Source organism: Callospermophilus lateralis, chromosome 2, assembly GCF_048772815.1.
Source record: "Callospermophilus lateralis isolate mCalLat2 chromosome 2, mCalLat2.hap1, whole genome shotgun sequence".
Lineage (NCBI taxonomy): Eukaryota > Metazoa > Chordata > Mammalia > Rodentia > Sciuridae > Callospermophilus > Callospermophilus lateralis.
This window is the reverse complement of record NC_135306.1, coordinates 68,851,936-68,879,077: the sequence shown is the minus strand read 5'-3', so window position 1 is coordinate 68,879,077 and position 27,142 is coordinate 68,851,936. Positions and strand designations below refer to the sequence as shown.

General features: G+C 36.0%; 1 protein-coding gene across 1 annotated transcript in view; it reads right to left on the bottom strand.

The window, feature by feature from the left end:
* Cfap95 (cilia and flagella associated protein 95) overlaps nucleotides 1–27,142 on the bottom strand; it is a 64,900-nt gene that overhangs the window by 7,969 nt on the left and 29,789 nt on the right. Inside the window, exons 3-5 of the mRNA XM_076841496.1 lie at nucleotides 22,548–22,666; nucleotides 21,696–21,764; nucleotides 10,143–10,200 (exon numbers count right to left, since the gene is read on the bottom strand). Of these exons, the coding sequence (XP_076697611.1) occupies nucleotides 10,143–10,200; nucleotides 21,696–21,764; nucleotides 22,548–22,666 (246 nt within the window). The remainder of the gene's footprint in view (nucleotides 1–10,142; nucleotides 10,201–21,695; nucleotides 21,765–22,547; nucleotides 22,667–27,142) is intronic.

Here is a 27,142-nt window from a genome sequence, read left to right as displayed (position 1 = left end):
TGTATCCTCAGTCTTCACCCAGTCTTTCAGTAGGCAGTTCCCTGGTTACATTTATTATTTGGTTTCATCCTCTTTCATTAGGACTTTTTAACTTTTGGTAGTTTTATTTTTTTCAAGGTCATTTTCAGTTTTAGACTTGCCTTCTGGAACATCAGTAACTCTGCCTAATTTATATTATAAGACAATTTGAAAGCATAGTCTCAATTCTTTCATCTAGCTCATCCATAAAAATGCATAATGGGTTGTTTCCTGGCCAAATCAGTCACTGCGAACTAACCTTGTGTCCACCATTAAAGATAGCTATTAGCCACCTGGCCATAGTACAGCAAAGACCATCCCCTCCCTAATACAGCTGGAAGTAAAATCATTTGAGGTACTTCATTTACTCTTAAATGGCATCTGAAGCAGTACACTTATTTATGTGAATGTCACATTGGATAAAATGAAAGTGGATGTAAAAATAGTTTACTGTGTTATTTCCCTTCATTATTTTCAGTATACCTCATGTATGAAGATTTTCCCACTTATAGGCAGTTGACTAAAGACCTGTCTTCCCCTGATAATTTTCTACTAAGCACACATGTAAAATGGTGTGGAAGGAAAAGAACGATTCTCTTATGGCCACATCTATCTTCATCTACCTGGGGAGCATCAGGGGACAGATCTCCATACTCATATCCTTCACTAAACTTCAAGTGATTTTATTCTTATTGGATATTTTTCTCCCAATGATTACATTACAAATACAAGAATACTTGCCAAATGTAGCAAAAATAAATATGCAACTAATGGGATACATATTTTTGTTATGTATTTAAGATACATTTACTATACTACTTCTTACTTGATAAAATTTACCATGGAAAGAATTTGTAACAATTACACATATTCATCAATAGAAAAATAGTCATGGAAAGTACAAAGAAATTTAGTCTGTGGGTATAAATATAAGTATGTATAGCATAGATAAATCTTGTCAATATAATAAGGTTTCATATGAACAAAATTGCCACAAAATAAGATGACTTTAAAAGATTAATATCACACAAATTTTAGTTATGGCCAGCTCAAAAACTAAACAAAGTGCTATCAAACATTAGATACTAACATATTTTTTTCTTTCTAATGCACAAAGTTTGACTAGTCCTATCATTTCAATCATATAAAATACAAATACCATTTTTTAATATATTTTTTGTAGTTGTAGATGGACACAATACCTTTATTTTATTTATTTTTGTCCTGCTGAGGATTGAATCCAGTACCTCATATGTGCTAGCTAGGCAAGCACTCAAACACTGAGCCACCCCTCAGCCCCAAATATCATTTTTCTTATTCTTCAATTTATATTAAGACATTTGCCTCTGTCACTGATTTATATTTCTAATGGGTTATATTTAAATCTGAGACCTAGCTTTCTTGATTTTAAAAGCTTTTTTCTCTTTACAAAAGTCAAATATGTTCAATGTAGAAATTAAGCGTAATCAAAAAGAGAAGAAAAGAAAATCTCTCATGATTCCAAATTCTTTGAAGTAGAAATGAGCTGTATGACCTAACTCATATACAAAAAAGCAGAGCTTGGTTATTTAACTTCAGAAGGTGATGTCAGACAAAGGTAGCTGGGCATGGTGGTGCTCATCTATAATCCCAGCTATTCAGCAGGCTGAGGCAAGTTCAAGGCCAGGACAGGCAATTTATTTAAGATCCTGTCTCAAAAAGTAAAAATTTAAAAGAAAGCTGGGGATGTAGTTCAGTGGTAGAGTGTCTGCCTAGTACATGGGAGGTCCTGAACTGGATTGGTGGTACTGGGGAAAATAAGAGGGAGGGGAATAAAATAAAAAGTAAAGTTTCAGGAGAAACAGTATATTTCTACTGAAAAGACACAACACTAAAAAATACAACCTGAGAAGTGATACTCCACAATTTCAGTGCTGTTGGTGATACATGAGATGAATAGGGAGTTAAAAATATTTACTTGCTAATTTTCAAGCAGCCTCCAATTAAATGTCTGGCAAGGACTTTAATCAAGAAGATTACTTGGTCATAAAATAAATAGCAGTTTCAATGGAACAGAATCAATGAGATAGAGTCAAATCAAAGACTAGAATTTGAGAGTAAAAGGACTTGTAAAGATCATTCTGTCCTGAGAAACAGAAACAATGGGAGAGACAGATGTTAAGGAACTAGCTCACTGGATTACATGAGTGTGAGGGCTGGCAAATCTTAAATCCTTGGGGCAGGCAGGCAGGCTAAAATTAGGCAGGATTTTTATGCTGCAGTCTTGAGGCTAAATTTCTTCTTCCCCATGAAGCCTCAATGTTTTGCTCTTAAGGTTATCAACTGATTAGATGAAGCCTACCCACATTATTGAGGATAATCTCCTTTACTTTAAATCACCTGATTATAAATATTAGTCATTTTACAAAATAGCTTCATAGCAACATTTAGGCTAGTATTTGACTAAAAAAGTGGGCATCACAGCCTAACCAGGTTGACATAGAAAATTAATCATTATGGCTGTCCAACCCACTAATCTTCCACTCAGACCACCAAGGCCTACAGCATTGGATTATGCAATTGAGTCTAGTTTGTACAAGGATGGATGAAAGCCTGCCATCTGCAGTCAGGCTCAAGTTCACTTTGGACACATCTGCTATGTCATGACTACTCTTTATTGAATAGGTTCTCTAATACATAATTGTAACAGGGATGGTTTCCCAGGGTAACTGTGAGGGTTAATTGAGCAGGTAAGAAAACCAGGCCAGTGCCTGAAGCATAGTAGACATTCAACAAATGCTATTCCATTTCTCTTTTCTCCCATCTTTCTTCTATCCTTTCCTTCATTTCCTCTTCCTTTGTGTTATCCACCAGCAACTCTATATTGTACGAAGGAAGGCAAGTCCTATTGTATCCCAATCAAAAGGGGACGTTATAGAAGCCCTGTAGAGCTACATGAACAACTACCAGCAGATCCTGAGGTTGCAGCTGTGGCCTAGAAATGTGGTCCTTGGTACTGGCAGAATGACATGAGACTCAGAGTCAGCATCATTTGCCTATCAAGCTACAAAAAAATATGCCTACACATACCTACAAGATCAGCACACATATGTATAACACACATTGAGGTCTCTCGGGCAGAATACTTAGGTTCAGGAAGACCACCATATCTTTCTGGATCCAAGTAATAGAGGAAACAAGCATTATGTTAAAAAACAAACTCTGACATGAATAATAAGACGGGAGGTACAACTGCATGACCTCTTTCTTCTCCAATTCCACCCCCATCACTACCTCATTAACAGATTCTAAAAATCTCATTCCTTTCATTCAATATAAAAAAGATAAATAAGCATACTAAGTAATTGGCAATTATTCTTTTGTTAGCAGATAATGAGTCAGAACTTAATAGGAAAAAAAGGGGAAAATTAAATAGTGAATATGTTCAGATGCTGTTCAAATAAAAGTAGAACTGAAATAAAAAGCAATGAAGACACATTATGGAGCCTAGAACATTATCTACTCAAATGTCAGCCTTAATTTCCATGGTACAAGTTTAGCTGAACCACATTTATCCCAGATTACAAAGTTTATACATGATTATTTTATGTGAACAAATTTATATCACACAACTTCCCATTCTATTGTTTTTAAAACAGCTGAAAAAGAAAAAAAAAAAAGGAAAATAACAGGCCTGGCTATACTGAAATGAAACCAGGGAAAACCAGAGGGACCAAGAATAAAGATAGAATTTAAAGGTCTTAGAAAGAACTGGGCATTGACAGCTAATTTATTTCAGAGAAGTGATGCTTCCTATAGAGCTCTACCCTGTTCCAAATTCATTTTTTGTCTCAGTTCTTCTTGTTTTTCTGTGAGTCATTCCTGATTTCTTTTAAAGGCCCCAGGTAGGCATCCTTTTTTAAGAAGCAAAAAAAAAAAAAAAAAAAAAAGCTATTCCATTCTTCAGGAAGTTCCTTTACTGTGAATGAGGCTAATTAATAAAGGGCTCCATAGTGGTGCTGCCCCCATGCCCACCTCTGTCTGTAGCCAAGAAGCACTGAGATCTGGATGATATGAAAAATATTTACCATCCAGTCTGACTGAGCAAGTCCTGAGGTTCCTAGGCATCCAGGTACTGACCTGGCTTCTTGGAGGTCCAGCCTGGGCCCAGGTAGACATCACATAGGAAGCACAGTGCCTAGGGCCCATGAAACTTCTAGGGGCCCATAAAGTTTTTTAATGGCTTTTAAAAATCAGAATTTAAAAAAGAATATAACAATGGGAATGCACTTAATACCACTGGATTATACAAGAAAAGGGGGTTGAAATGGTAAATTTTGTTAATGTATATTTTACCACAATCTAAAAATGCAGGTGCCATTTTAAAAAACAAACTCTACCAAATGATCATTAAACTAGAAAATCATGGTGATTATATAATATCCACAAACATCTCAGGGCCAAAAACCAATGGCAGTGTGTACTGAAGTTCTCTGAAGTAGCCCCTCTATATTAAAGATCCTGCAGGGGGTCTGGGGTTGTGGCTCAGCAGTAGAGCACTCACCTTGCACATGCAAGACCCAGGGTTCAATCCTTAGCACCACATAAAAATAAATAAGTGAAATTTTTAAAAAAGATCCTGCAGGCTGGCCTGGGTTGATTAGAACACACTGTAATTGTGGAAAGATGAAATGTTTCAGCTCAAGAACCAAAATGATCTTCCAGTCTCTGTTTCTGAACTAACTTCCTAATAATCACTAGGTAAAACTCTTGGACTACATCACTAAGCTTAGCAACTCCTAGCCTCCAGCAGCCCTATAGCTAAGAAGGCTGTAAGATGTCAGCAGAAACCTATAGAAGAAATGCCCTGCCCTGCTCCAGCCCCCTACCTGAAGCCCCCACCCATGTAATGGCAAATATGTCAATTTATGACTTTTTCTTTGTTCATGTAACCTTCTCCATTACAAAACATATTATGTATGGTAACATGTATGTTCCCAGGCCCCGGTCCCTCATATTTGACCCTGAATAAACTTACTTCCTAAGGAGCAAGAGCTGTGTTTTCCATTGATAGTAGCTATTATATAGAAATTTTTGCCTAAAATAAGATATAAAAGTCAAAAAGTACTTCCCAGGAAAAAGTGAGTGTTAAGTACTTTAGTTTTATGCAAAAATACTTACTGGTAGGTACATTGGTAACAATTTCAGGAAGGTTAACAATAACAGGTTCACAAATACAGCTATAAAAATACAATACAGAGCCAGGCACAGTGGTACACCTGTAATATCAGTGGCTCAGGAGGCTGAGGCAGGAGGATAACAAATTAAAATATAGCTTCAGCAATTTAGGAAGGCCTAAGCAATTTAGCAAAACCCTATCTAAAAATTAAAAAATTAAAAGGCAGGGGAATGTGGCTCAGTGGTTAAGTGCCCCGAGGCTCACAACCCTGGTATCAAAAAAAAAAAAAAAAAAAAAAAAACCAAAAAAACCTCACAATACAAATAGGCAAGGATTCAAGCAGTGTTTAAAAAAAAGGGGGGGGGGGTTCTCTGCAAAAATGCTAATGAGAAATAGAGCCTAAAATATATATTTATTTAATAAGCTTTAAATGTCCCCCCCAGGGGAAAAAATCCAAGTGAATTATATTTGTCTTTATACCAACTCAATCAAAAATATATTTTTCTATTTATTTTAATGGAGGGAGGCGCCTATGAAGGTAAAGTGTTTCAGGCCAAGGAAAATCATCATGCATTGCTGAATGCAGAGATTCCAAGATAGGTCTGGGCCAGCAGGATCCTGGAGGATTTCAAATCACAGATAATTTCCAATCAGCACAGAAATACAGTATTTTAACAATGCTATGTGCATCCCAGTGCACAGAGACCCAGGGGTAGGGCAGGCCAATCCTGCTTTTGTTATAAATAACTCTAAAACAGAACAGCTTCTTTTCTTTACTGTAAGACAGTGCATGCAGTGCTGAGGTCCATTTGGAATGCAGGCTAACTTTTAAAACATAATTATTGAAAACTTCCTCAGCTTTCTACTTATAAATTAACTAGATTATACAACAATTTTTGGTTTGGAAATACTCATACACCTAGAAAGACAATTCAAAAGGCAATTCCAGTAAAAAAGACAAAAAGATGCTTTATACTTGTGACTGAATGATTGATAGCTGCATGGCTGGAAAGAGCCACCAACTTTCTGATGCTTTCTGAACTTCAGGTGCTGCTGAAGTTCACTGGGGGCTGGTCATCTGACTCACAGTCTTTGGCCCTGCCCTCTGTCCTGCCCTCTTGTATATTAATTTCCAACATCCATACTTTGGATCTAGCCAACATCCTGGTTTATCATGCCTTCACTTTTTCAAATTAATGAATTTGATACATGTTAGAAACTCACTCTCATGGCCACACCTTATCCTCTGTCATTTTCCAGAACTGTCCTACCTCTGAAATAGAGTAAATTCTACACCTCTCTCCAATCATGACCTCTTCTAGCTCTCTCACTCCTGTAGCTGCTCTCATATTGTAGTTGTTGGGTTTTTTTTAATCTATATTTTTGTGTCTTTGACCTTTTAACTTCCTGAGCTTGCCAGTCCCTGAGCCAAACTAATTCTTTTCCTTGCTTATCTCACTAGAGTCAGTAAACTCTCTACTATTATCTTCAGCTTGCTGCCTTGTCCTAAGGACTTGCACATCAATCCATCAGCCTTGGACCCATTCTCTAATATACCTTCTCTGTAACTTAATCTCTGTCCTAGCTCTTTAGGATATGGAGAAGCTTTTAAGAGAAGATATCTGTAAGCAAAATTGAGATGAGCTAATAAGCCTCCAGCTTAAGAAATGGAGTTCAGAAGATACAGCTCACAATTTTTTTTTCCATTCCTTTCCTTGGAAATGACTTATTAGCTTTCTTTGTCTTTATCTATCTTTCCTTGTCTTTATTTAGAGCTATGAGATGATAACTTGCATTCCCTTTATCTCCAATAATTCTTTCCCACTTTATATAAAAGTGAATTAAGAAAATGTAACAGAACATAATATGAAAATTAAAGGATAGGTTCATGCATGTTTGAAATAATAGGCATCCAAATGCTTTCATATTTCTTCCAGAATTACATAATGGCAAACATAGTAGGATGAATGAGTAGTGAAACTAACTTCTGCTAAGGCCACATGCCATGACTCTAGGAAGTCAACAAATATGCTCTTTTTTAATATTTTGTGAGTCATACATTTTCATGCATGGTAACTTCATTGTCAGAGTTCCATCACTACACTGCTGGGTTTTAACCATCTACAATTATTATAATTTAAAATATTTTTTGTATCCTGTAACAATATAATGCAAGCACTCATTAAATGTGGATATTAGAAGCAGTGCTAAAAGTATGCCTTGAAATCATTTACTCTGGCACGGAAGTTAGAAGTGAACAAACAGAAGTCTGCAATAAATCTAAACAACTGCTATAGCATGCTGTGCTACTGATGTGGGAACAAGCAAAGCGAGAAATATTAGAAACAATGCTGAAAATATTAAAAACAGGAACATAAAATATAATGGGTAAAAATTGATGTGCCCTGAAAATAAAGCTCACATTCTTTAAATTTATTATATTTAGTTCTTTGAATTTTGTGCGTTTCTTTTTCTTTTAATTTTTTAGTTGTAGATAGACAGCATGCCTTTATTTTATTTGTTTATTTTTATGTGGTGCTAAGGATCAAACTCAGTGCCTCACGCGCGCTATGGAAGCGCTCTGCCTCTGGGCTACAGCCCCAGCCCCTTTTGTGTTTAGTTAGGTGTCATGCAACTTCCTTTTGCTCAAGGATTGAGATAAGGCCATTATAAGTAAGGAAATAGGTCTGAAGTGTATATTTAAATAATATACTTCCTTATGATTTTCTAATTATTAATGATAATGCTTATTGTATGGGAAAATTCTAAAAAGGAATAAGATGAAGAAAATCACCTAGAATCTCAACATTCAATGGCCAAATTTACTAGTATTTGAACATTTTTTTCAGTTTTTAAATTTCCTCTATATTTTAACCATTTAGGGTAAACTTAATACATAATTTCACATCTTAATTTTTTTAACCTTCAATGAAGATTTATTAAGACACTAAGAACTATCTATGGACATTATAAAGACTGCACAATATCTCATCATATGATTATAATTAACACCATTCCTAATAGAAATATTTACATATTCCCAAGTAATTAGCATATTTTGATATAAATTTTTGTTTCTCATTTGATTAATTGTTCATTGGGAGATTTTCTAGAAGGAAAATTATTAGGTCAAATGGAATCTTAATGCATATTGCCAAATCCCTTTCCAGGAAGATTGAAACAATTTAGTTTTCCAGGCAACAGATAAAATACACATCTCACGCCATTTTTCACCTCACTGAGGATTATTATTTTTAAAAATATTGCCAATATTTTGTAAAAAAATCTTATTATTGTAACTCGTGTATTTTATTATTTGTAAATTGGTTTATAACCTATATTTATTAGTTAATTATATTTCATACTTTTGTAAGTTACCTTTATATGTCCTTTGATTGTTTCTCTAAAGTTTTTAACATTTTCCTTGCCATAAGTATGAGTTCTGTATGTATTGAGTTTATCAATATATTAAACTATTGTATTTGCTGTTTTTATGGTTTGAATGCTATTTTAAAATAAGAATATAATATATACTAAAGGTAATATTATAAGTCTTTTACTTCCTTAAAATTATTATATGTATTTTATTCTCATCTATTTGTTTCTTCAAGTAATTCTTAGAATCCTAAATTCTGATGGAAAACAAACCACTGGAGTTATATTAAATTTATAAATTTAATTTATTATTAATTTTCAGTTCCTTTAAATGGTAGCTATTCTTTTTCATTCAAGATTTCTGTCTCAGTTATTTTTTGATTTTTAAAAAATAAATAAACGAACTTAGTAGCTTCTGCCCCTGTGTTCTCTCGGGGGTTTCCCGTCAGGGTTAGCTGGAGTCAGAGTCCAGTCTCATACAAGCTGGAGGTCCAAGATGACTTGCTCACTTCTAAGACAAGCTCCTGGGTGTTCCTCCCTATGGCCTCTCTTTTTAACAGAGTAGCCTAGATTTGTTACATGGTAATTCATTTCAAGAGGCAGAAGCCCTGTTCTTAAGGTAAGGTTTACAGCTGACTCAGGGTCACTTCTGCAATGCCCTACTAACCAAATCAGTCAACTGACAGTCCAGATTCAAGAGACAGAGGGACAATCAATCACCTCTTGATGGAGAAGTAGCCTCTGATTTCTTTGGAGATGAAACATCACATCTTCTTTTACTAACCTTGGTAAATATTTTTTCATAAAAGTATTTTAAAATCTGTGTTACTGTAATAATTAGTATGTTTTTTTTCCTTTATAATTTACTAGCTGGTTAGTACTGATATGAAGGAAAACTATTTCATTCATTCTAATTATTCCTTAGTTTTAATATCTTGGTTCTCCTAAGTAGATAATCACAGAATCTGAACATAACAATGTCTTATTTTTCTTTTTATCAATATTTAAATATCTTTTTTCTATCTCATGTTTATTGGTTAAAACTTCTAAGCAAAGCTAATTCTGTTGCATAATTTCTTTTTTTCTTTTTTTTGATACTGGGGATCAACCCAGGTCTCACACGTGCTAAGCAAATACCTTGCCACTGAGCTATACAACTGAGCCCTACTGTATAGTTCTTAAAGTACAAATATATTTAAGTTTGAACCGGACTTTTTAAAAATCAACATACACATTTCCCAGAGCTAAATTAAGCCACATATTCTTGTGTCCATAAGATACAAACAAAAGGTAGGTTCTCATTCCAAATAAATTAAGTTTAAGATGGGAGCAATAAACTAGATGAGAAAGAAAGTGATTAATATGTTTTGGACACTGCAATATTTTCCACCCTAAAATCTATAAGCTTCCAAAAATAAATTATAACCATAAAATATTCTATTGACTTTCACAAACAGCTAATATATCTAAATAAATATAAAACATCATAAATCTCAGCAACTTCTTTTTTCTTCACAAGATCAACTGTTTATACTAGATGCAATCTGTCATTTTAAGTACATAAATTTTAGATTGTGGTTCTTGTACTCACACGTGGCGGATAATCATGTGGTGGAACATAATCTTCAGCGTATGTTGTCATTGTATACCTAAAAGGGATAAGTCAACATCTGATAAAAGGATTCCAAAAAAGAATAAATTTTAAAATGTTAGTGCTATAAACTTTGCATGAAATAAAAACATCAGGATAGACTGGCCCCAACAAAATATTTAAACCCCACAACTGCCCCAGGCTCTTTTTATAGCATCACCCACCACCAGCAAGTATCCCTCCTTCCATTACTTCAATATAGCACCACCTACTACTCTTCTATGTGAATAAAATTTGTGGCTACCAACTCCCAAGTCCCTGAACTCAGGTGTTCTGCATTCCAGGAATTCTCTTTACTACTCTCTACTTGATTCTGAAACCTTTTTGGCCCTTTTCTCCACATTCTCTTTAGGATGACAGCTGAAGAGATAATAGAAGACAACTAGGTAAACTGAGAACTCTGAGTATACCCAGCCCCTACCCCCTTAAACACACAGAAATGCTGGATGGAACACTTCCACACACATAAAAGGACAAGCCTAGCCAAGCTCAAAAGGGAAACACAGAGATGTGAGAAATGAAAAGGACGCTCACTACAAGGGAAAATCATAAAAGCTGTTGGCCCAGCCCTGGAGGGGGAGTTTTAACTTCAGGTCAAGAGAAACAGCCTTAGCTTCACATGAGACAAAGAGCTAAACTCCAGTTTGCAGCTGAGAATCTGTAAAGTCTGCACTTCTACATAAAAGAGACCAGAGAAACCACAGGTCCCAGCCCAGAGACACTTGCAAGAAAGTCTCCTCCTGGAGCTTAGGATAAGGGGAAATTTTCTCCTATAAGCAATTACAACCCTACTTCTATTCCTGGCAATATTACAGGACTAAATGGTCAAGGAAACCACCTAATTTCTTTGGAAAGTAAGACATTTTAACAAGAATTCTAAAATAACAAAGTCCAACTCAAATGGGTTATCAGCTACAGTTGTTAGTATTTAATCTGGTGATGACCACCAACTCCTACCTCCAGGTGTTGTCCCCAACAGTAGCACCAGGGAACATGACAAAAATGCAAATATAGTCATCCCTGGGTATTGCAGAAGAACTGGTTCCAGGACCCCAGTGGATAACAAAATCTGTGGATGCTTGTATCCCTTATTTAAAATGATGTAGTATTTGCACATAATCTGTGCACATCCTCCTATGAGCTGAAATTCATCTCTAGGTTACTTATAATACCTAATACAATATAAATGATGCATAAATAATTCTTATACTTCATTATTTAGGGAATACTGAAGAGAGAAAAGTCTGTACATGTTCAGTATAGACACACTTTTTAAAAATATATTCAGTCTAGCTGGTTGAACATGCAGATGGGAAACTGTGGATATGGAGGGCCAAATGCACTTGGGTCCTACCCCAAGCCCATTGAATTAGAAACTCCATGGATGGGGCCCAGCAAGTGTAGTGTAACAATCCTGCCAGGTGACTCCTGTTGCACACCAGTGTTTTGAGCACTGATTGTCAAAAGAAAAATTGGATGTGTAACTTTCAAACTGGTAAATGAGATTTTAAAAAGAAAAACCAATCTTTAAAAAAGATTGAGGCAGGGGTAGGACACAGATGACATCATCTGCAGAAAGAGAAAAAAATAAAAGGAATTGGGAAAAAAATGATTTCCACCCATAGGACAAATTAAAATCATAAAATATCTTATCAGCCACACGAAAGTAAAATGGTTAAACTCATTAGTGAAGACATTTTCTCAGACTGAAATTGAACATCAAATTATTTTTGAATGTCCAAATATGTGTTTTAATTCTCAACATTAAATTGTTTTCAAAGAAAGCTTTAAAATAAATCTATAAATATATAAAACACTTTTCTAAAAGAAATTATATTCTTATACTAACAGCAAATATAAGACTTAGAGCCAAAAATTACTAGTTAAAGAGATCTTTACCAACTGATTAAAGGGACAAGTCACCAAGATGATATATAATAGTCCTAAGTCAATAAACTTATATAAATGATGTATAGAATACATAAGGCATAAAAAGACAGAATCACAAAGATGAAATGAAAGATGTACAATCATAGAGGAAGATTTTAACACATTTCTTCGCCCTTTGGTTGCTTAAATCTGAATCTGTACTTATATCCTCCAAGCTTTACAAGTCAACAACAAAGAAAATTAAATCATACACATGCCTATAATTCAAACATAATAGAGGATAGAAAATTATATTATTAAATAAAATATATAAGAAATCATTGGTTTGAATTGAGCTCTGGCAGTAGGCCCAACAGAACAAATCAAAATGGAATCTCATGCTGAGTTTCCATGCCACCAAGCCAAAACCAAGTTGTTTATTTGACTCGCCAAGAAATAAGAGAGAGAGAGAGAGATGGTAGCCATATCTCTCCTAGAAAACCAGTTTTAGATAGTATAACAAGGGAGAGGTCCCTCTGTTTTACCCTTTGCAAGGAAAACAAGTTTGAAACAACCAACCCACTTTTTGTTCTTTGAAACAACCAACCCACTTTTTGTTCTTTGTTTCTTCAGCCTTCTGTCTATAAAACCAACCTCCTCTTTCCAGCTCATTTTATTTTATAGGATGAAGTGATACCTGACTCTAGAATTGCAAGTAAAAGCCAACTAAGACCTTTAAATTTGTTATAATTTTTTTTTCTTTTGACATTACAAGTTTCAATTTACATGTAGGCAGGCGGAACAATCCACAATCAACGTGCAGAGTCAGATCAAAGCCCACGCTGGGACAGAGTCAGGCAGGATTACATGGAAGAGAGCAGAGGGTAGTCGGTCCCTTGTGAGGCAGGGGTAGGACACAGATGACATCTTCTCCAGAAAGAGAGCATCTTTCCCTGATGTGGGGAGATACTGAGAATAGTCTCAAATGAGAGGATCTGGACCATGATTTGCCAAGTACCAAGGACCAGAAGAGCAGTAGAGGGAAGGTATTGCTTCTGGGGAAAATGGGGGCAATTGGGAAGGTGGGAAAAAAAATCAAATACCAGAAATTAAAGATCATGGAACTGTAAGATGATACCACATTATCAGTACCCCTCCTCCTTCCTCCCTCCACCTTCTACCCTCCATCCAGTTAAGTGTCACCAATTAAATTAACTTGACTTCAATATCCTAACAGAAGAGGGCACTCTTAAACTAAAATACTGAGCAAACTGCCCAAACTTATTTCCCCTTGGTAGAATTACCTATGGTTGTTGCTAGTCCAGGAAAATCCAGCATATTTAAATAAACAGAAAATCCAAACCCAAAAGCAAGGTGTTACATGATACTTGTTAAAAAAATCTTAACTTTTTGGAGTCATAAAAATGCCAAGGACAGAGGAGATGACTTTGAAAAGGAAGATGAGGGTTAAGTTCCCACTATCAGATATCAAGACATAGCATAAAGATGTAGTAATTAATACAGTGTTGTATCAGTGCAAGAATATACAAATAGACCAACAGAGTAGAATATAAAGCTCTAGGGCTCAGAAATAGACTTGTTTAATATGAGAACTTGGCATATGATAGAATGACTTTGTTAATTGGCAAGGGAAGGGTGGATCAAATGGTACTGGACTAACTGGTTAGTCTTACAAAAATGTTACATATGAATTCATATATTATGCATGTTACATATGTATATATGCATACACGTGTATATATGCATGACACGTGTGTATACATATATGTATATGCGTATATGTATATACACGTGTGAATGCATTTACACGTGTGCATGCATATACATGTATATGTGCATATACATGTATATGTATGTGTGTGTAATTTTAAAAAAGCTTATAGTTTGATATTTAATATTGAAGTATTGACTAATACTTCAAAACTTGTGTTGATCAAAAGACATCAAAAATAAAATTACAAGGAAAGTCATAGACTGGAGGAAGAAATTCATTATAAATTTAACCAAAACAGGATCAGTACCTGTATTTATTAGAATAAATTTTAAAACACTTTCACAAATCAACAAGACAAAAATCTCAGTTGAGAATGCACAAAGGCTATTAAGTGTCAATTCACAATGTAAAAAACCAGTATGGCTAATTACTATTTGGAAATAAATTCAGTCTTAAAATTCTGTTGTAAATCCAATAATTAATAAAATGCAAAGTATAGCAAAATAAAGTACCATTTCACATCCATTAGATATTACTCAGCATTAAAAAAGAATAAAATTATGGCATTTCCAGGTAAATAGATGGAGTTGAGAATATCACGCTAAGCAAAGTAAGTCAATCCTGAAAAACCAAACACTGAATGTTCTCTCTGACAAGTGGTTGCTGATTGATAATGGGAGGACGAATGGGAAAAAATGAGGCACTCTGAGGGCAAAAAGGAGGGAGCAAATAGAGCCAACAGGAAGAGAATCCTGGAGGTATTTTACTCCTGATTGCAGTCAACCCTGGAGCCAGGTTTCACCTTAGATTTCACCATAGTTCCATGAGGCATTCCAGTACTTTAATAAACCCCTCTTTTGCCCATGATGATGTGTTTCTGTCACCTACAACTGAAAGAGTCCTATTACAATCAGAGTCTAAGGTCATTAATCACTATAATCATATAACCAACTCCCCTGGCTCAGATTCCAAACACTGAACCACATTCTGATTATAATCTGGCTTCCCATATGGTTTTTTACACAGAGAGAATGCTTTTATTAGGCTGACATGACTGTCTAGTGTGCTTGAAATTTTTATTTCTCATTATAAATTAACTAATTAGAATTCTGGCTTTTCTTATGAGTTTAATGAGCACAAGTCAGTCTCCATGAGTCAGATAAATTCTGAAGCAAAGATAAAATGATCTTTCTGGAAATGCAAAACCGAAGACCAGATGCTGATAAACTCACAGGATAATGCCACACTGTAAGGATGCTTGGACGTTAGACAGCTGGCTTTCACCCAGCACCTCCCACCATTTGTCACATATGCCCTCTTCGACCTTTAACAGGTGCAGCTATGAGACAACTTTCAAGATAAAGAACAACTAAAGGTGTTTTGTAAGATGAGAAAGAGAAAGAAGTCTGATATTCAAGTTATCATTAGAGTTATGGTGTTAAAGTAGCTATACCTGTAAAAACACCAGTGATAACATGTGTGAAGTGGTGACAAGATGATATACCCAAAGCCAAAGAGTCACAGTGGATTAATTTTAAACTTGGAAGAAGCTTAAAGGTCAGCTGTTTCTTTTCTGTTGTGTCTAGAGGCAAGACAGATATTTTCTCACCCAACACCCTGGCAGTCATGACAAAGGTGAGTGACATCTACTCACCAAATCACATGGTCCCATCTAGGCATCTGAATCTGTGTAAGAGACTCAAATAAGCAGGAAATTAATTTGAAATTAATCTCATTGCTGGAAGCAGTAGAACAGCATCCATTATTAAGACAAGTCCAGTCACAGAGGCCCACACAATATCTATGTTGCAGTGGGGAAGGAGGAAAGACTACGACCATTCTGGGAAATTCCGTTCCATTCTTTAGAGCAACCATCATTTAAAAAATATATATCATATTGTGCTGATATTGATGTCCCTGTCATTTCCTCCTACTTCTACCTACTGAGGCACCATGCAAACCACTGAGAACCCAAATAGAACAAGCAGGCAGAGGAAAGGCAAATTTTCACTCTCTTCTTGAGCTGAGACATCCATTTTCTCTTGCCTTCAGACATCAGAGCTTCTAAGTTCTTGGGACTCTAGGATTTATATCAGCAGCCCTTTACTCCACAAGTTCTCATGCTTTCAGAGTTGAAGTGGGTGTTATACCATCAGTTCCCCTGTTTCTCAGACCTTTAGACTCTGAATGACCAAAGGCTCTCCTGGTAGCTTGTGGACAACAGATGTTTGGACTTCTTGGCCTCCATATTGTATGAACCAATTCCCATAATAAAATACCATATGTATATAATGCTAAAGTGCACTGGACCTAGCTGCCTAAATGTAGTAATTGTTATATCCATTTTTATAGAGAAAAGCAATATTCAGAGAACTAAAGTATGTATCCTAGGTCTCCTAGTTGGCAAGATAGCATACAAGAGTGTCTAAGATCATGAGTTTTAATGTTAAACTGTCTCAGTTAAAATTCCGACTTGTTATCACATACCAGCTATGAGAGTTGGGACATGTTACTTCTCTGTGCTCTGTTTTATCCTCCACAGAATGCAGATGATGGAACCAACTTACAAAGTTCTTGTAGGGAACATAAAAATATGACACATATAAGCTCCATGTAAATATTTGATTTTATTAGTATTTCTAATATAGTTTTAAAGCACAGGAACCCAACTCAAACTTGAATAAGAAAGAAAAATACCAGCTCACAGAAGCAGGAGGTCATCAGATCATTCCTTTTCTATACCTCTGCATAACTCAATGCACAGACAGATGCTCCCCCAGAAGGAAGCTATCTTCTGAACCTGCAATCTGGGAGTAGAGGAGGAATGCTCCGCTCCATGTTTACCACCCCTGCATGTTCTCTGATTGGCCTGGCCTGGATCAGGTACCCAACACTTGGGCTTATGGGGAGATGGGAATGGGGAACAGAATCAGCCCTTCATTCATATGACCTAGCTGAATTACACAGAGGGAAAGAGAGGATGTTGGCCCCAAAGAAAAAAAGCTGGTCACACAAAAACTAAATGTCCTGCAATAAGATGCAGAATCGGGAATGGAATTCAGGTCCCTCTCATAACAACTGACTAGTGTTCCACCAAGAGAAAAACACCATAGGAGTGCCTAAGTAGAAAAGAAAACAAATGTTTTGCACTGTACTTTGAAAAAGGGGCGGGGGTCCTCTAACAACTTATATGCAGTATGTTTCCTTTGAAAAGTACAGAGGTTTTACAGATGCTAAATGCCCCAGTGAGAGGAATAAACTGTGGCCCAGCGTGCTGTGGCTACTGTGAAATGACCACTCCACTCACACTTATGGATGACGGCTGTCTGCCAACAATGAAAACTTAACTGCCTGAACTACTTTTGGCCTCATTTAACTTGCCTATTTACACGACCATAGATGCCTTGCTCCTCGGAGCCATAAAATTTTAGCATGGGAAAGGACTTTACAGATCATTTGATCCAATCCCCTCATTTTCCAGATGGAAACAACTGGAGTCCAGAGAGAGTTATTAACCAGCACAAGGTCACCTAGTAGCTTTAACGTAGGCCAAGAAGTGGATCCCAGGTTTCCTAGTTTCCCATACTGTGCTCTTTCAAAAAACACACAATGTCAAAAAGTTATCCAGTGATAAAAAAGTTATCCAGTCAATATTAATTTGTTTCTTCTCCCACCAGGAGAATCATATAAGTATTTTGATGAATTGGGAAACATGACACACTTAAAATCATAAAATTTTAACAAATATACACTGATCACTACCATCAGAAGGCAATAAGTTTCAGTAAAAAAATGACAGTATACAATATTTAGGGCTGACCTTGTATGAGGTCTACCTTGGCTATTTCTCCATTCTCCAGTGGGTGCTTAGTGCTCAGTATTCCCGACTGTTCTTAAACTGATCCCGGTTCCTAAGCAACTGCTTCTCCCATGGCAAATACCCTCTACCAGAATTGGGGTTTTCCCTATTAAAAAAAAAAAAAACTGACTTCTTCTGTGGACCCTTATCCTAGGATCACAAAAGATTACATGAGTATATTTAAGTTACTATCAAATCAATATTTAATACTCTGAGAAATAAGACCTCACATAAAATTATATTTCTTGCTAAATTTCCCTTTTAAAATTGAATCTGTTGATATGGTTTTTGTTGTTGTTTATTCTATTGTTTTTGTCTCTAGCTGTTCATTTAATGGTCACAGATACAATTCAGACACTTTTATACAGAAAACCTTACTTCCTGAAATGAATTAGCTATGACTATCTGGGTCTGAACAAATCATGAAATTATTCTGTATTAGATAATCAGATATATAGAACCCCTCTGATAAGTTATGATTTCGTTTTCTAGGCCTCATAAAAAGTCTTTCAAAATTGAGTCAAACTTACTTGAGATGCTTGAGAATCAGATAAGAGGGCAAGGAAAGACGCTTAAGTTAGCCCATTCACTCTATTCACATTTCCATCCATTGTTCCTATATGCCTTAAAGGAAACCATCCTCCCCTTTATTTTTCTATGTTTTGACTGTCTACATCTACATAGTAAAAGTAATGTATGTTGGAGACTCCTTACACAGGCAAGCAGATCAGAGATCAAAAGAGCACTGTTACTAAGAGATTTTTGAACCTCCTTGACTCAACTTTTCCATCACTGGCCAATGTCAAGTCCTTGGGAATGGAGCCAACCCTCAAGAGAAACAATATATCTAGTTCTAGATGAGCTCAATCCAGACTCAAAGTCTATAAATCTTATATTAAGACTTTGCTATCAATTTTCATCTCTGCCTATTTGTTCCCTATATTATAAATTTTTTCCATATATCTCAATGTGGGGCATATAAGGAAGAAATTGTTCACAGAGCCCTTTTCTCTAGTGAAAGTCAGGAGTGACAAGTTTGACCAAAGTGACAAGTTACGAGTGGTATTGAGCATTCTAGTTCTTCTGATTTTCAATCTGTTTCACTGAGATATGTACCACCAATTTGTGTAAGTATTGTGTCTTCTCCATCTTGGTCCCAAGTGAAGTAAGTGGACCAAAGACTGAGTTATGAGAAAAAGAAACAAATAGTTTAGTGTCATTACAATATAATGGATATTATCTCAAAAAATTAAGATCATTGCATTGGACTAATGTCTCTTTAATAACAAAGCTATACCTTTCTTCTGATTTTTTTTCCTTAAGAGGTAACCTGAAGTTTAAATTTACATTATGATTACAGCCTTTCTTTTATAAGTTGAAGCACATTATTTTGGTCCATTGAGCAAACTCATTCTTATTCATTGCCTTTTAAAGTTGACATTTAACTTCCATAGCTGTACAACTGGCAAGAAGCAAAAGAATATTTAATATTCAAGACAGCAGATTCTAAACCCCCACAGCATTCTATTATGTGGACTGTCCTTTAATTAGTGTATATTACCTGAAAGAAAGAATTACTTATGGAATTAGCAAAGGACAGTTGAAGGTGCTCATGTGTTTATTTCCTTGCTAATACTCATAAATCAAATAACACAAAGAAGTTCTAGCAGTTCCAATTAATAATAAGGGCTGGTTTTCTGAAACACCATGTCTTCTAATGCATTTATCAAAATAGAATTGAAGACATCATTGTGTTCTCCAGGTCTCAAATTCCTAAATCAAATAAGAAATTAGATACACCCCCCTTTTATTATAATTTGTTGTTCAACATCAGAAGTAATTAACTTATGCATTCAAATACAATCATAGTGTACCTGCTATGGGTCAGGCACTATGTTAGGCACTGGGGATGGAACTGTGACAGTCCTGCCCCTCAGAGCATTGAATTCAGAAAGAAACACAAAAAAAGGAAGTAATGGCAAAAGCAAATAAATAGTGTTAGTATAAAGGAAGCACACAGCGCTATGAACAGCCATGAAGAGGGGTCTATGAATTCATGGGAATAGGGGTGTTAGGTATGGGAAGGTCCTCTGCAGGAGGCCAACTTCAGAGTTAAAGTTGAACAGCATATCAAATCTTGCTTTCCTCAAGAGCTTCTCAAAAATTTCATTAGAACCTTAGAATCCACAAGAATAGATAGAACAGAAAGGAAGAGAGAAACAAATTTTGGAAGCATAAAGGAAGATGGATAAGGTAGTAGAAAGCCAAATTCTAAGATATCAAAGGGTGACTGAGGCAGAGCTATTCAAGAAGCAGTGAGAGCTCCAAAGGTCCTCCCCTCCACTGCAGAGCAATTGCACCTCCCCTGGTAAACTTCCCCTGGAGCTCCTCCTCTGGTAATCTGACCAGTCTAAGAGGGAAGCCTGAAATTATGACACTAAGGCTGCTTTGAAAAGCTGACCCAGCTAGATTCCTCCAATGACGCTTGCCCATAGGTTCCCAGCCTTATTGTTTAATTATGAACAAAAACCAAGGACTGATGCCCAGCCATCTGAGGAAAATGCCTCTCACATCAAAGGTACATGCCATACAAACAAAAACTAAAACTAAAGAAAAAGCAGCTTTGAGTGAAGACTATGTGTGAGAAGAAATTCAAAGAAAAACAAACTATCATTAACCGTCCCTGATGGTTAAGGGAAGATATTGTGGTCATGAAACCCCAAAAGGATCTTATAACAACAGTATAATTCAGAAAACAAAATTCATTAGTAGCATTGAAGTAATAGAGAGCAAAGTAAATACTAAAGATATAAAGAAAAAAAAAAGAGAGAAAAAAGATAAGAAAATCCGAGGAATCAGGCCAAGCAACCCAATATCCAAGTAGAAAATTTCTGAAAGAGAAAACAAAATGAATCAAGAATGAAAGAAATCAAGAAAATTGTCCTGAAGTCACAGTTGCTATTCTAATTGTTTTACATATCTTAATTTGCTTAGTTCTCACAACAATCCTGTAATACACAATCCAATATCAAGAATTTTGTCATGTTTGTAAGTATATTTCCATATCACTTACCTGTATATTACAGGTGTATGTGTTCTTTAGAAAGATGAGTGGATAAGAAATTTACTTTTTTGTAGTGGTAATTAACACTGTTCCCAAAATAATTTCTATTATCAGTAAAAATGTATCAATCTCTTGCTCTACAGTCCATTCTGTTTTCACAGTAGTGCTCCAAGAGGTCGTTGCAAACCCTGAATTAGCAAGCATTGAACCACCATTGCTCTTAAGGGAAATACAAGGTTAGGTTCCTGAAAGTGTCTGGTCATGACATGTCACTGCTTGATCAATATATGACCTTATTTTGTGCGTGTTTCTGTTTAAAGACATCTTATTTAGAATATATTGTCACTTCATCAACATTGAACTCGCCACCAATAGCACTATCATCATTATCTGAATGAAGTTTATCTAACACATGGATTTTCTCCAAAAGGCACATCACTGCTTTATTGTATTTAGGGACATGATGGCACATCAGCACTATGCTTGGGGGACATTTTAACGACGAGATCAACAAAAAGCATAAAAGTTAGAAAAGCATGGCACTAAATAGACTGTGAAGAGACAGTCGTTTACTGCATGAGAACTAAAACAAGAAGGCAGATCACCTCCATATTTTACTTCAGCTGAAAGTGTGAACATCAGGTGACTTAACATTTTGCCCATGTCTGCAAGTAACCGCATCAGTACCGCAAGTATTAATTTGAAGGTTACAAGTAAATTTTAGAGAGTTAGGAGAATTTGTAAATACAGATGTGCAAATAATGAGGATTGGTTTGCATTATTCCTTTTATTATTGTTGTTGTTATTATTAATGTTATACCTCTTGATTGACAAAAATTTTTTGTTAAAGAAAATCTAAAATGTCATGTAACAGTCATTTTATTGACCTTGGCATACCCTCATGCCTTCACTCCTCTGGATCAATAAATATTTTATACAACCTGCAGCAGTTCGGAGGCTACTTACATTTTGTTCCAATCTGGTGGATGTCTGGTAAAAAGAGCCCCAAAATCTGTTGCAGGCAACCCTGTATCCCTGTATACAAGAAGGGATGGCAGTTTTTAATAATATGTGACAGACTGCCATAAATAAATTATCAAAGCTGTATAAAATGAATTTAGGGTTGAATGTTTACAATTATTTTTACAGGGTTTTATGTTTTCAATGTTTATCCACTTTGAAAAATAAATGTCTAAGTAAAAGGAAATTTTAACATTTTGTCATTACTTTGATTGCATTTTCCAATAATAACAATAAAAGACAAAGTCGATGGCATGCTCTTCCATGAAGAGGCACTGGCAAGGACTTGCATGCATATAAACAACTAGAATACAAGTCCAGCTCTCACGTAGGACATAACATACTCCAATGGCAGGGACACCAGAGCAATTAATTCTGGTTAATGACAGCTTACCTAATTCTGACAGCATTTCCGGCAATATTTCTAGATACATTGCATACTTTATCTCACCTAAACTTCTGGACCACCTTTTGAGGTGAAGAGTTTAGTCTTTCCCATTTTATAGGTACACAAACAGGATTGTATGCACCAAATAACTTTCACATTTGTGAAAGTGGGGTTCAAACCTAGATAGTCAGAAAATGTATAAAGAGGAAATGAGATTTTTACCTGGACCAAGAACATGTGAAAGTGTTGACTGGTAAACCATTGAGGGAAAAGGAATTCCAAAGAAGGGGTAGAGCATGAGAAGAAAGTTTGAGGCAAAAAAAAATAGGAGGGGCATCTACATTACTATTAATACAAATCCTTTCCTGCATGTTCAGGTCCCCATAAACAAAAGAAGGTACTTAGAATACCTCTCGATAATCCCAGAGCACATTGTTTCCTCATTTAATAAGGGCTTGCTCTTTATTTCAACGAAGTTTTTGTTTGAAAAACCTTGTGCCATCTCTTCGTGTGTTTCTGATATCCAGATCTGGAAAAATAGAAGCCACGTGTAAGAAAAATGAATGAATCACCAAAAATGTCCAGTTACTAAAATATTTTCCCATTGAAGTGCATTCTGATTTTAGTTATTGATTCCTTCATATTAAAAAATAAGATAGCCATAAACTATTTTATCATGAATATCTAAAAATAGCAATTTTTACTATGTGTTGTTGAAAAATAAAAATTAAATTAGTTGTTTTTATGAAACAGAAAGTGTTTCATTCAACTAAATACTAATTTTTACCTACTTTCTATTTCCTTCTTTATCCTTCTCAGGGTTGGTATATTTAACTTCCCTAAGTAAGAAAACATTTGTTGCAATAACTTTTTTTTTTTTTAAAAAAAAGGAATTCGGGTATCATCATCATTGTCATCATCATCATTGTTATCCATTCCTTATTAGGGAGGATAATTTGATAAATATCAAGCAATTATTACTATAGGGAATAATCTGAAAACTGATGTTTTCAGACCAATTGCAGAAGCATCACAGGTAGCATCTAAGGAATCTTGGGAAGAAAAATGGTGCTAAGGAGTCAGTATTTCACCCATATGAACCTCTAGATCATGAATCTGGAGGTTCAGAGCAGAGAACCAGAACTCATCACCAAAAGAACCCACTCTTTTACCTGAGCCCAAAGACTAGGTTCTCCCAAACATTCAGTGAAATCTCAGAACACAATAATCCCACTAGATTTTTGTTTCACACAAAGGCTTACCACTCTTTAGAAACCTGAAGCCTCTAATTGCAGTAGTATCACAGCTGTAGTCCAAGAGGTTTGGTCTACTTCAAGTTAGCAAGAAGGCTCTGCTATAACTAGGATCCTACCCAACTCAAAATAGTTTTAACCATAGTCACTGGGCCTGGATCCCTGGTCTACACCACCGATCTCTGACCACTGTTCTCTAAAACCTCAACCTACAAAATCATTAGTCTCCCAGCCCAATTTCCCAGCTGTGAACTATTCTTCCTCTAAGATTTCACCACTCACCAGTCAATGCTAAGGGAGCCTGGATGGGACCTCATGTTATACATTTTAACAACAAAGGAAGAAAAAATATCTTTGGGGAAACAATTAGCATCCACCTTTTTTTGAAGGTATAAAATTGAAAATTTGACGTGAGCTATGTTCTGATCATTTTCAACAGTAAAATATTTCAATAAATCCACTGACCCTTCAGAAATTATGTGCAGCCAAGATATTGCCAAACATGAAATAATGCAGGATTAAAAGGAAATAGATAATAATAGCATTAGTATATGCATTATTTCACTGAATACAAAGAGCAACGCTGTGACTTGTTTACCCATCATGGCCTCAGAAGAAAAAGACCAATCAAATGGGGAACTGAGGAGAATATGAGGATCCATTTATAAAAGTATGGTGAACATTAAGATCTCAACAATGTTGAAGTACTCTGAGAATAGTCATAGAGAAGAGCCATATGGTAGAGCAGTTACGGAACCCAAAAAAACCTACAGCTATAAAGATAGTGCAATCTAATAGTTGTGGTTTTCCAGAACAGGCACACAATGATCACCAAATCATGGTCCTGTAGGAGGAAATCACAGGATAAGTAGTCACACTCATTCTTCTCCCTCCTCTAATCACCTGCCAGTGCTTCTTGCAGGCCAATCCCCCACAGAATGCTAGAGGGCAAGGAAGCTCACGGGTATAATCTACAGAAGTTATCCTTCTTGGCACTTGGTGGAGAAAGCTAGAAAATAGAACAGGAGGGCAAAGAAAGAATTCTTGACATAATTTATTTCCATTTTACAGGTGGGAAAACTGAGGCTGAAAGGAATTAAGCAATGTGCAGCTAGAAAGTACAAGTCCCATCCAATCTGATTCATTCATTCACTTGTCCATATATATTCCCACAGTGCCAGTCTTCATAGTAGGTTTAAGATGATATCCTCCATGCTTTTTACATGAAAGAATAAAACCTAATGTGAACAGCCTCTGTTGATTTCTGGTTTCTGGTATATGTAGGCAAACCTAATCCTACACCAGCTTAATGTGAAAATCACTTTGGTGTAGAAATGTTCATAACCTGACGTAAGCGTGGGTGATCCATAAAAGCACTTCCATATGTTTAAAAGTCTTTTGGGTTTTATATATATACACATCACAAACTGGAGATTGGCAATTTGGTACATGAGATAGCTAAATTAACACAGCACACACTCATAAAATATCACTAAAATTTCCATTCAATTTGCATAATAAAATCCAGCTTGAGTCAAATGGTAATATAAAAAATATCAAATGTGGATAGGCAGTGCATTTCAAAATATCACTTATTCCCTGTTTTCTTGACTCTCAGGTTTTTTTTAAGTCCCAGTTTCTAAACTTCTAGAATGAACGCCCCCCACCCCAATATGTGTTGCATTTAAGAAAACCCAGTAGACACATAACGTGGGTAATTGGCACAGAGAATGAAGAGTAGCTTGTGACTTCCTCTCAAGTTATACATTTAAGGTAGCCAGCATCTTTGTCCCCAGGATGACTTACCTCTTGGAAAAATCATGGAAAGCTTCATTTTAGATAACTTTCAATTGACAGATCTTTCTTGGCCCCCTCAAAAGAAGACTCCTCTGACACATACTGAAGAAAAGTGTAAGACTTGCCAAGTCAAATTCTCCCTCGGATGCCACAGGCTGCTTCTGAAACCCTCTAGCCTATAGTCTTTTGGCAAGCATGAATGAGGGAGACCCCAGTCCATCAAATCCCCCAACCTCCAAGGAACTCTTATCAAGTCCTAGGTGATACCTGTGAGGGCCTAACTCTTCAGGTTTAGAGTGAAGGAACACCTTTCCTGTCTCTACCCTTTGGGAGTGAGATCACAACCTGCACTTTCCCTCCAGATGATTCTGACACATTCTAAATGCTTTTGTCCAGGTCTTCTCAAAAAAAAATTTTTTTTTTGATTGTTTGTCTTTTTATCTTCAAGGTTAATGAAAGACCAAGAAATTCAGTTTCTGCCGAAATGCTTTGCATGTTCCACCTAACTAGTTTGTCTCTTCACTTTGAAGTAAAGTTGAAGATTGTAGATCTTAGATCTTCAGTCAAAAATAAAGAAAAGTCTTTAGTGTCAAATAGCTCAACTCCTCCAAGGATAGCATTTTTGTATAATTGACAAAAAATCAGCGGCTGCAAGAACAGTTAACACCCAAGACTTTGTTAGCAATCTTGCTCTTTAAAAGTCATCAAAAAGGCCATTCTTATTTCTCAGCAGTAGTTTTGCCCTTGAAAATACTGGTCCTCTTTTCATATCTAGGTTAACTCAGTAGTGCCACACAGAGTCTTAAAGGATCCCAGAGAGTTCCCCACAAATACAACCATCATTATTTTGAACAAATGAGACTTGCTAGGTATAATAAAAAACTAATTCAATTTCCTCCCCACTGCCTATTCAAGCAAGCTTTTATAGGATGGTTAAATTTCTGTTCCTAGAAGAAATAAATCTTGAGCAAGTCTCAATTTTTTTTTGTCTGATTACTCTAAGTAACAAACCCATTTCTTGTCACAAAACAGTCTTGGCTACATAATGAATAGTAGACAAATAATCACAAAAGGACATTCATGCTGTCCAGTGTCTGGGGAAAGGAAAGAGTAGAACAGGTGGAGAAATAGAAAATCAACAAACCTCACCCTGTCCTTCACCTCCCAATTCCCTCTGCAGACTTCACTGGCCTGAAGTAGGCTTTGGCTGGTAGAGGAGAAAAGTTTTAACCTTAAATGAAATCATCATTTTGATGAGATATTTAATTACTGAAATATGAGCAATAGGCTTTTTATTACCTCAGAGTGACTAAAGAAATTATAGTATCTGTATAAGATCTTATCCAGGGAAAAAGGAAGAACTAACTCTATGGAGCAGTGTAAATAGACAGTGGAAGCAAAGAATATGGGCGTGTGTGTGTGTGTGTGTGTACATGTGTGCACATGCCCATGATTGGGCCATTTAAGTTTCATTTCTTCAACATAACAGTTATGCCTGCTTAAGTAAACTAATATATGTGAAAAATTAATATCTAGCCTAAGAGTTAAATTAGGGCATGATTAGTGACATATAATTGCAGCAGCAAAGAGAATGATGGGATTCAAAGGGTGTGTGGCCTGCTTTCATTCCTGTCCCAAATCCCTAGAAATGACAGAGAAGATATTTGCTAGAATAAATGACCCCACAGATGTAGCAAAGTACATTCATTGGCCAAAATTTATACAGAATTTCCTGAAACAGGAAAGGCAGATGCAGTTATGCTGATACTGAAAGACAATCCAAAATACTTCCAGGAAGTGATGCTCAAAATGATGGCATCAACTCCAACTTCAGAGACTATGGAGACAGGAAGAAAAGGAAGCCCTCTCTCAGCAATCCTCTGCCCCTAAATATTTTACTGTTAAAATGGCAGTGAAAATTATTCCATCTATAAAAACTTGATCCATATGCTCCA